This window comes from Micromys minutus (genome assembly GCF_963924665.1).
Source record: "Micromys minutus genome assembly, chromosome: 9".
NCBI classification, from domain to species: Eukaryota; Metazoa; Chordata; class Mammalia; order Rodentia; family Muridae; genus Micromys; species Micromys minutus.
In genome coordinates, this window is record NC_137978.1 from 26,514,666 (window position 1) to 26,524,932 (window position 10,267).

Consider the following 10,267-nt stretch of genomic DNA (forward strand, 5'->3'; position numbering starts at 1 on the left):
GCAGGGACGCAGGGCAACCTTAGAAATGTGCTCAGAGATTAGCACTAGCCACTGGAGTCCATGGAGTGCAGTGTCCAAAATAAGTAAATCCATAGATAAGAAGCAGACTGGTTATGGGGCTGATGGAAGTTGAAGTAGTTTTTTGCCTACAATAATGTAATGAATCAGTTGTATGATGTATGAATGTTTTAAGTTACTAAGACATTTATGGAAATACATATGTAATTTCAAAATGGTCTGATTTGGAGACAGATGTGTTGGTGTGTGTCTTTATCTAGAACTTGGGAAACAGGCAGATCTCCAAGTTTTAGGGTAGCCAGGATAACATAGGCCTTCTATCAGAAAAATGACCAAAAACATGCTTTTATGTGTTGGTCATATCTATGTTAGAATAATGATGTGCATTTGTATATGTGTGTGATGTGTGTATTATGTTAGCAAATGTAAACAGTTTTTTTGGTCTAGGGCAGCTGTGTCTTAGGAGCATAGTAAGATGGCCATTCCCCATTTGGGCTAATGTCTTAGTTAGGGTTTTATTGATATGAATAGACACCATGACCAAGACAAGTCTTATAAATAACAACATGTAATTGAGGCTGGCTTACAGGTTCAGAGGTGCAGTCCTCTATCATCAAGATAAGCGCATGGCAGCATCCAGGCAGGCACAGTGCAGGAGGAGCTGAGAGTTCTAAATCTTCATCCAAAGGAAGCCAGGAACAGACTGAGCATCCTCAGGCAGCTAGGAGGAGTGTCTCCAAGCCCACCCCCAAGAGTGACACACTTCCTCCAACAAGGCCACACCTTCTAATAGTGCCAAACCCTGGGTCAAGCATATGCAAATCATCACAGCTAATTAGCATGAAATTTATACCTTGGAAAGGTCACAGATGTTGGCCCTCACTGTTCAGTTCAGGAAGGCCCTGCCCTGCCTTGCTGTTAGTCAGGACACCAGTGCCTGTACACAGCTCCACCGGTCTGCCTGCTGCCTCCTGTCCTGTGCTCTGTTGCCCACATAGCAGTTCTGGAATGGCTTCTGTAATCTGTTCATTGCTGCTAAGACTGTAGCCCCTTCTGATTTCCCTGCCTGTGTGTGAAGCTGCGGCCATGCCTGTCTGTGGCTGTGTTTGGAGCTCAAGCTCTCTGGTCCCTCTTCTGTTGGCTGGCTGTGAAACAGGTGTGACCCAGTTCCGCCCTCACCACCCAGCTCAGGCCACATGCCCAGCAGTCCTCTCCCTGTCACATCTTGTCTGTCCCCTCCCACCCCTATCCAGTCGGCCTCACAGGCACTGGCACTGTCTCCACAATAGGCTCGGCCTTACCTCAGGACACTGAGATGTGGCCTTGGTGCCTTCCTTCCTAAGATGAGTTTGGCAGTTACAGTCAGGATGGAGTGGAGTATACTCTTCGCCTTTGCCCCCTTAAACTTACCATGCCTGAGGAATAGCCCCATAACACACCCCTGCTCCACCTGGGCCCCACACGCAGGTGACAAGTTTAAATCATTTGGTCTGTGCATAGTTGGGATTTTTTTCTATGCAACAGTGGCTGGTGAACCAGGCACCCCACCAGGAGTGGATCAAGTCCTACAAGGAGGCCCAGGAAATTGGCGAGCTGGCTGTATGCAGAGCCTGGTGGCTTTACTCTGCTTCCTTTCCCTCTGACTTCCCACTCAGTTTGGCTGTTCCATAGACTCGGGTTCCTCTGCTCAGCAGTCAGCCCCGAGGGCCGACTACACCCAGTGCCTCAGTCTGCACAGGGAGACCATCAGCCTGTAGCGTCCTGGTTGCTCTGCTAATAAGCCCCTGAAGCCCGAGGCCTGAGCCTTTGAAGGTGCTGGGGAAGCAGAAGAGAGGTACAAAAGGCCTGGGCCCACTAACCAAGCTCTGCTTACCCCACAGTTTCCAATGGGTCCTGGCTCAGACGGCCCAATGGGAGGCATGGGAGGCATGGAGCCACACCACATGAATGGATCCTTAGGTAAGCCAGCCCCACACACTCCACCTGCCCAGGCAGTGGACTCTGCTTCAGCTCCTCGGTCTCCTGGGTCTGGGACAGTGTTGGCCTTGACTGGGCACCTAGAAAGGTCCTGAGCAAAAGCTGCTGCCTACACAGGAAGTGGGGTCATGTTTGCACACATATACTGTTGTCATTTAGAACCTGAAGCAGGAGGGTCACAAGTTTCAGGCCTGCCTGGATAGCACATAGTAACACTGTTTCAAACTAAAGGTCCAGTGTCTAGGCACTCACCAGAGCACGCACGGGACCTAAGATACCGAGCTAGGAGCAGAACTGATTCACGTAGCAAGGGCCTGGCTTCAGAACAGCAAATGGGGCTGAGAAAATGGCTTAGACAGTAGTGTTTATTTCACAAGCTTGAGCACACTTAGAATACCAGCACTGTGGGGGCAGAAACAGGAGATCTGTAGTGGAATCAGCAGTTGAATCCAGGTTCAGAGAAAGAACCTGTCTCAGAGGAAAGTGGAGAGCCCATGGCAGTGACCTTTGACCTCCCCCAATATGCACACATACATACATGATGTACCTACATATCACCCCCACATCCTCAAAACCCACCACGCTGACTTGGTTTCTTCTTCCTTCTTAGGATCAGGTGACATAGATGGACTTCCAAAAGTGAGTGCCACTTGATTTCCCCTCCCTCAGTGTCATCCTGTCTTTTAGGTCAGGTTTTGGCAACATGGACTCACCCACTCATTTCTTTCCACAGAATTCTCCCAACAACATAAGTGGCATTAGCAATCCTCCAGGCACCCCTCGAGATGACGGCGAGCTAGGAGGGAACTTCCTCCACTCCTTCCAGAACGACAATGTAAGTCCCTGGAGACCCCCCTCTTCCACTCCTTGGGTCCCAGTGGCTCCCGTAGGCCTGAGGGCTCCATAACTGCAGGTCAGCCATGCGTCTTTCACCTCAGTTATTTTCCAGCCACTTGCAGAGCCCCTGCCATTCATTGTGTTTTCTGTTGCCTGGTCCTTCCAGGGGGACTGTATGAAGGCTGGGACTCCGAATTGATTTGGGGCATGTTCTATGTCCACCCTCATTGATGAAAGCAACTTTTGAGAGCCGTGGGCTGTCCCCAGCCCACAGCGCCCTTCAAGGAACCCTGACTCAGTAAACCCAGTTCCCTACTGTCTTGCTTTCCCCAAAGAGCTGACTCCAAAGGATAAGAATAGAGGCCATTAGTGCTGCCAGAGTTCCTGGCAAGAACTGGAACTCAGCTGGTCCCGGAGGTGTCAGCTCCTGCCTCCTTCCCCTGTCCCTACCCATTGTGCCACCTGGTTGGCTTTGGTCAGCACTGGACAGCAAGCCTCCAGCAGGCTTTTGGCACGTTGGCAAGTCCGTGGCCCCCCTCCCCGCCTGACCTCACCTCTGCTTCCCTGCAGTATTCTCCGAGCATGACGATGAGTGTGTGACCCCCTCTCCAAGACGCTGAGAGCCGGCATTGCAGGCAGAAGATGCCAGAAATTATGCAAGAAGAAGTGAGGTGTCGATACCAGGAGCGGGGGAGGGCGTCTCCTGCTCCCCTCCATCCCTCCCATTCACTCCCCCACCTTTCCCAATTTTAGTTTCATGCAATAAAAAGGCCAAACTTTTATTCCGTAAAACATGAAGGACAAAACTCAAAAATATATTTCAAGTCAACAACCAGAAAAATCTCACCTCCCTGCCCAAAAGGACCTTTCTGTACATGAATGACACTTTTTGTTGGGTTTTTTGTTTGGGATTTTACCGTTGCTGGGATTTTAAATTTGTTTTCAGGGGGGTTTCTTTGGGGGAATTTTTTTTTTAATGGAAGCTTCTAGCAAGCCCTATGCCCCACCCCAATCAACCTCTTTGCTTTCTTCTTTAAAAAAATGAAAAAAGAAAAAAGAAAAAAAAAGGAAAAAGGGAAAAAAAGGCAAAAAAAAAAAAAGAAGAAGAAAAACCCACAAGCCCTGCTGTCTGTCCCCAAGTCCTGCCACCAGAAAAGCTAGTCTAGGTGTGCAATATCACACTGACGTTGTAGCCATCTAAAAATAATAATAATAAACTGGACAGTTTACAATTGGTGGTTTCTTTCAAAAGCTGTTTGGGGAAAAGGAACAGAAGTCAACCGTTTCCACGTGGGCCTTTGGGGTTTGCTCTGGGCGAGGAGATGCAGGTGTCAGCTTTGCTCTGGCTTGGCTGGCCATCACAACACACTGGGCCAGAGGACCAGAGCCCCCAACCTGCTGTTACCCAACAGACCATCGCTGTGACCCAGCGTGCACTGTTCCAGGATGGCTGCCTCTTCTCCAGATCTCTCATGCCCAGCCACGGGGGCCTCCAGTCCCTCGGTCCCCACCGTTTTCTGGCAAGAATCCTGCTGGCTGGGTAGTGGCCCAGCCGGAGTAGGAGAGGCCCCACCAACAGGATGACTACAATCTGGGCTATAGAACTGACCTCCATGTTCTGGTCCTGAGCTCCTCATACAGTGCGCACTGGCAGGGCAGGCTGAAGTTGTGGTTTTCTTTTTTTTTTTTCTCCTGTTTGTCCTTTTTCAAAGATGGGTGTTGGTTGGAATTGCTCTGTATTTGCTTGGAACTGGATGGACAGACTTCGGCATTGCTGTGGGGGTGGGGGGAGCACCAGCAACCAAACAGACACTGTTTCTGGTCCTGTTTTTATTTTCAAAAACCAATGAACCTAATGATGGAGCCTGTCCCCTCTGAGGAGGGGTGACTTGGCTGCCCTGGCCTCTCCGGTGGCAACCTTTGTGTACATTTACACCCTCTGCGCACTGCCCACCCTCGTAGCTGGTCTTTGTTTTCTTACCTCCCCTTTCTGACCCATGTATATCATATTATGTGAGATACCATCTGCCTGAAAAAAGACCTTGTGCGGATTCTTGGGAACATTGTAGCTGTTTCTGTGTTTTTTCTTACCTTGTAGTCTGGTTCTGAATTATGAGAGGAAAAAAAGTAATTATGATACATTGTAGTTTGTGTACGATATATGTTGATAACGTTTTATTAAAGGGACATCTTTTTTCCGCAGCCCTTCCTGACATACTTGGGGGCACCTGGGTAGGAGCTGATGATACTGATCAGGAAGGAGAGGCTGTGCCTGGCACTTGAGTTTGGTGCCTTGGGAGGGGTTTGGGACGGGTAGATGCCAGCCTTACCTCAGACCCATGGAGACCTCAAGGTGAGGCAGCTTCAGTTTTCTGGCATGCAGTCATGTTTCAGCTTCCAAGGCTTTGCTTCTGTGAGTAGACAACAGTCCCAGGAGACTGTTTTGGGGGGGGGGGGGTGGTAGGGTGGCCCTCAGCTGTACCATATCCTGCCTTCTCCCAGAGGCTAAATTCATTAACTTCCATGCCCAAATGCCTGATGTGTCTGGGCGGTATGCAAGTCTGTAGGTTCTAGGTTATTGAAAAATGGAATGGAAGTGGGAACGGGCAAAGGATTTCAGGAGTGGTCCAGAGTGACCTGTAGCTTACAGAATGTGGCAGTTGTTGGTTCACGGTGTTCACAAAGTACAGTTGAAATCCTGGGTACATCTTCCTGGCCTGGGGTGGACAGTGCTTGAGCAAAGTTCCTTCTGCTTTTCTAAGAAGCTTGGAACCAGATTGTAGTTCCCACAGACTGGAATCTTGCTTTTGATGGTACTTGGGAAACGATCATGGACAGGTTGGTTCTTCATCTAGACACTGATAGTGCCCTGTGTGGAGTGTGAGCACTATGTGACTGCTATTAACTCAACACTTGGAAGGACAGTGGGATGGAGGGAAGCTGGGAAGTTTCTCTGCAGTTTCTGACTGTTGGGAACATGCCCTTTGGACCAGTGGTTGATGCAGGCTGTGGCATCCTCATTAGTGACTGAAGATAATTTATTGCACGTCCTCACTTACGCTTCCAGACAAAAGTTGTAGGGGCACTCGGTGTGGGAGAAGACACCGCCAGCTCTGTCTCAGATGGTAGGTAGCCTGCACTGCATTCATCCCCTGTACCCCACCACAGCCCCTACACGTTGCCTCCCCAGCATTGACAGCCACTCAGAACCTGACTCTGGAGGAAACAATTGGTCCTCATTCACTAGTGTGTTGTCATTACCTTGCTCAGGCCTACCCAAGACATCAGGGCCAGGCTTGAGCACTGCTGAGCACTGCTGGCTGGAGCCCCTCAGCCTCCCTGCTGATCGCTGTGCACTGGCACCTGACTAAGGGAAGCTGGCCTGGCTGCCCTTTTCCTGTCCATGGGGCAGCAACAGAGCCACTCTAGGCAGACCTCATGAGTGGAGGGTAACCACCTGCTCTCCTGAGGTGTGTGGCTCTCCAGGCCTTGGGTGTGGGCTGGGCAGGGGAAAGAGAACTTGGGGAACTAGGCCTTTCGGCCCTGGGCTCACTGAGGGTTTACTTTAGCATTGGGCTAAAGTCAACCAGCTGGGCGCCATGTATTGAAAAGATGCAAAGACTTATTTCTGAGGCTCCTTACTCTTGGCAGTCACCCACTCATTGTGTGTTTGGTGACACCTACCTGCTAAGCAAAATAGGCCTGGAAAGATTGTGCTACCCTTTCGGGCCAGGCAAGTGGCAGGAGAACTGCTTTGTGGGTTAAATTGAGACGGGACAGTAAAGAAAGTGGGTGTTTAGGCCTGTGTTAGAGATAGACTTAAGGGGTTGTTGGGATTTGAATGTCTCTGACGGAGAACAGCTTAGGTCACCCAGAGAGTAGACCAAGGTGGGTCCTGGGGTTCTCAGAGATCAGAAACTGAAGTGGGAAACAGCAGAGGTGGGGCCGGAGGACCATGGCAAGGGTCAAAGCACAGCATCTGGTGAACTCCTTAACCTCTTGCTCACACTTCATGCTCCGTTTATATTCCCTGGCAGTTTGTTACCTAAGCCTTTCTATCTGATCCCTGGAACCAAAGTCCCACAAGAAAGCTCCTCAGCTGTGGTCCTGTGCTGATGAGTCAGTGTCTACCTTCCCTAAGCCAGGGCCTAGCTCCTGGCAGGCGCTCACTGGGTGTTTGTGGAGGAACTGAAGGTTGCTGAGTCAGTCAGCCCTGTTCCCAGTGTTCAGGCAGGGCCTTAGGTGTGGGGGGAAAGGTGACCTTTGTGAGTATCTGCTACTGCCAATCCAGAGACTAGTTATTGTCGCTGGCCACTAGACAGACTAGGAACTCCTGGGGACAGGGACTGTGGCTCCCAGCTTGAGTTTCCCAATCCCAGCACAGTGCCTGGCACATAGCGCATAGTTCTAAAATAGTGTGAATAGCTAAATTGCCAGAGATGTAGGAAGCCTCAGGACTCTTAAGTCCTGACACATTTGGGAGTCCCCACATTGGTCTATCTGGGTTAGAAGCCTGTAAATTATTTATGTGCTCTAGGGAGAGGCATGTTGCTCTACACAAGCTGAGCTCTTAAGAATGGGTCAGGTGAGATGTGGCCTGAGGTAGGTGGCATGAAGTATGATCTTTAAGGTGGTCATCCTAAACAGGTCACAGCCAGTTCTGTGAACTGAAGTGGAGCCAGCCTGTGAAGAGACTGTCCAAGGTCCATCATCCTCACCCAGTCTTTTTTAGGGAAGGCCCCTACTGGAAGAGGGGTGTGTGTGGCCAGCAGGTAGAGCTTAGAGCTGAGGCCCCCAGCACTGAAGCTACAGGACGGCATTCCTTTTACCTCCTTAGGACACTTAGCCACCAGGGCACCTAAAAACTGAAGGAGAATGCTTACAGAGGTGTTCCCTCATGGGGAGGGATGAAAGCGAGCTAGGGAACCAGTGCTGCGTATGTTTGAGGAGGTCTGGTTCCTAGGACCCAAGGTGGGTGTAGATGGCAAAGTGGAAGATAAACAAGCACTGGAGATAGGGCAGCTCACTCTGACAGCAGACCTGATTCTGGTTGGATTGCCACCTCTAAAAGGTCTCTGGAGGCTTGGTTATGCAGTCACTTGCGCTTCCTCTTTTGGCAAAGATGTGACTCTAGGCTGCTCCAACCGTAACCAAGCTCAGAGCTCACACTGTCTCCAAATACCCTCCTGGTTTGCCCGACTCTCCATTCAGGCCTTTACCCAGTGTCATTGACTCAGAGAGACTGTCACTCCACATACCCTTTCTGGCTTGGGAGGGCAATGCTAACATCATCCTCAGCTGTTAGTGATTCACAAATATGCACCCTCCTAGAACCTGCCTCCCCCCAGATCTTCTAGGCAGTAGCCAGTAGCTGATATGGGCCAAGGTGGTACTATCTTGCCTCAATGTAGGGTTTTCTATGTCGGAATGCAAATCCTGAGGCTGCAGGGCCTGTTTTGTCTGCTCAGCATCCACAGTCTGGCACATACCAGACACTTCAGGAAACTATTGAAAATGGATGCCAACTTGTCATCCAAGACAAGGAACACATGCTAGTGTTGATTGTAAGTAAAGACATTCCTCTAGAAGTTCTGAGGATTGGGGTGGGAGGTTCGGGTTCCCCATGTCCTCAGCATTCATGTGGGCATATTCAAGAGACAGTTTTCAGGTCCTTCCAGCCTTCCAAGTGAGATCACAAGCTCTACCAGGACCAGCCTCAGAGAAAAGTCAGCAGCAAGTGAGCCCATTCCAGCTGGGACTTCTAAACCTCCAAGGCCATCTCTGCCTGAAGAGGACCGAAGCAGCTGGATCCTGGAGGATCCCAGGCCAGACTTAATTCCCTTGAGACTGAATTGAGCCAACCTTTCTCCCTCATCCTTTAAAAAAAAAAAAAAAAAAAAAAAAAAAAAAAGTGTTGTTTTTGAAATAGAGATTAATGTAGCCCAGGCTGGGCAGGAATCCCCAATATAGGTAAGGATGAACCTGAACCTCTGATCTTCCTGCTTCTACCTGAGGATTTGGATTATAGGTCTATTGCCTCTCTCAGCATGAAGCTTTTCAATGGGCTGGGCACATTTAGGTTCATTATGAGAGTATCATTTTGGCCCAAGTCTATTGATTAAAGTCCCCTGGGCATCTCATGCTGTGGTCCTGTAGCCCCTCTTCTCTTGTCCCCTACACAGCACCTCTTCCTTCACCCAGGCTGCCAGCTAGCACCTGTCCTCAGGTTCGACTGGAAGAGACAGGGGAGTTGGGGAAGGAGTTCACCTTGGCAGCAGTGGCAGTTGTTACCACATAATGAACTGCTTAGCTCTTCACCAGTAAATCATGTGGACCTTTCGGCCTCCTTAGTTTCCCCATCTCTGGAGGTGGGGATACCCATTATTCCTTCTACCTTAGTATGGACAAGCTGCACTCTGTGTTCATTCCAGTTCTCTGTGCTGTGCGCTTGTGTGGGTATAAGACCAGCAGGCAGGAGGTCCACAGCTAGGAGAGTATGGACTCCCAACCCTGAAACACTGGCCCATCTGGGATCATGGATGGCTATGCTTAGTGAGAGCCTCCAACCCCTCAGGCTGGTCATTCATCCTCTTCACTGGCCATCAAGCTAGTCCCAACAGGACTTGGGCTGCCTCATCATCACTGTCACTGCAGATTACCATGATGGCCTTCAGCTGGCTGGCTGTCATCTGCCAGCTCGTCCTCTGTGCTCCGACCAGTGTTGAAAACACCTCCTCTGATGGACCAATTCCACAGCCAACAATTCACCCGATGGCCACGCTGGCAAAGCATACTTGGAGCCATGTACAGGGATGCTTGCTGCTGTATTTCTATAACCAGTGCCCAGAGACAGCCTGTACGGCCATCTGCAGCCACATCTGCAGCAAGGACTGTCTGAGTCTAGGGACATGTGCAAGGAGGACACAAAGGGCACACAATTGTGTGCTTAGGGCACACAAGTCTTGACATGGGGGGTGGGGGTGGGGGACTGGATTACCCCTTGAGAAAAGAACTAGGAGTTGCTTAGGACGAATAACTTTTGTACTTTTCTCAATTCCCTGTCTTTACCTTCTGTTTTCATCCTGAAAGGCAAGGCAAAACTGGCAACGAGGTTCACTGGACCCCGTGCCAGTTACCCACCTCCCTTGGAAAGCCCAAGGTGCCTGGTGCTGAAGGTCTCATGAGCCACCCAACCTCTATCTCAGCCCTCCATGTTCCACATTCCCAGGACCTGAGAGGCCAGGTTCCTCCATCTTTCCTACCTCTCCAAGTCCCCTGCTAAGCCCTAACTCTGGCTGTGAGGTGAACAAGCAGAGCCCAGAGTGGGGCAGACATGGCCTAGTGTTACCAAGCTACAAGGTCTTTCTGTGCTCTTCCCATAGGAAGCCTGGTTATTCAGAGCCACCTCACCCAAATCCCTTCCTTGTGTGGAAGT

General features: G+C 50.3%; 1 protein-coding gene across 8 annotated transcripts in view; it reads left to right on the forward strand.

Moving 5' to 3' along the window:
* Positions 1-5,034, forward strand: part of SSBP3 (single stranded DNA binding protein 3) — a 135,349-nt gene extending 130,315 nt beyond the window's left edge. For all 8 annotated transcript variants that reach the window (XM_080921852.1, XM_080921854.1, XM_080921853.1 and 5 more), the window contains 4 exons: positions 1,899-1,977; positions 2,606-2,634; positions 2,729-2,830; positions 3,403-5,034. In XM_080921852.1, the coding sequence (XP_080777978.1) occupies positions 1,899-1,977; positions 2,606-2,634; positions 2,729-2,830; positions 3,403-3,432 (240 nt within the window). In that variant the 3' untranslated portion in view covers positions 3,433-5,034. The remainder of the gene's footprint in view (positions 1-1,898; positions 1,978-2,605; positions 2,635-2,728; positions 2,831-3,402) is intronic.
* Positions 5,035-10,267: the final 5,233 nt, after the last annotated feature.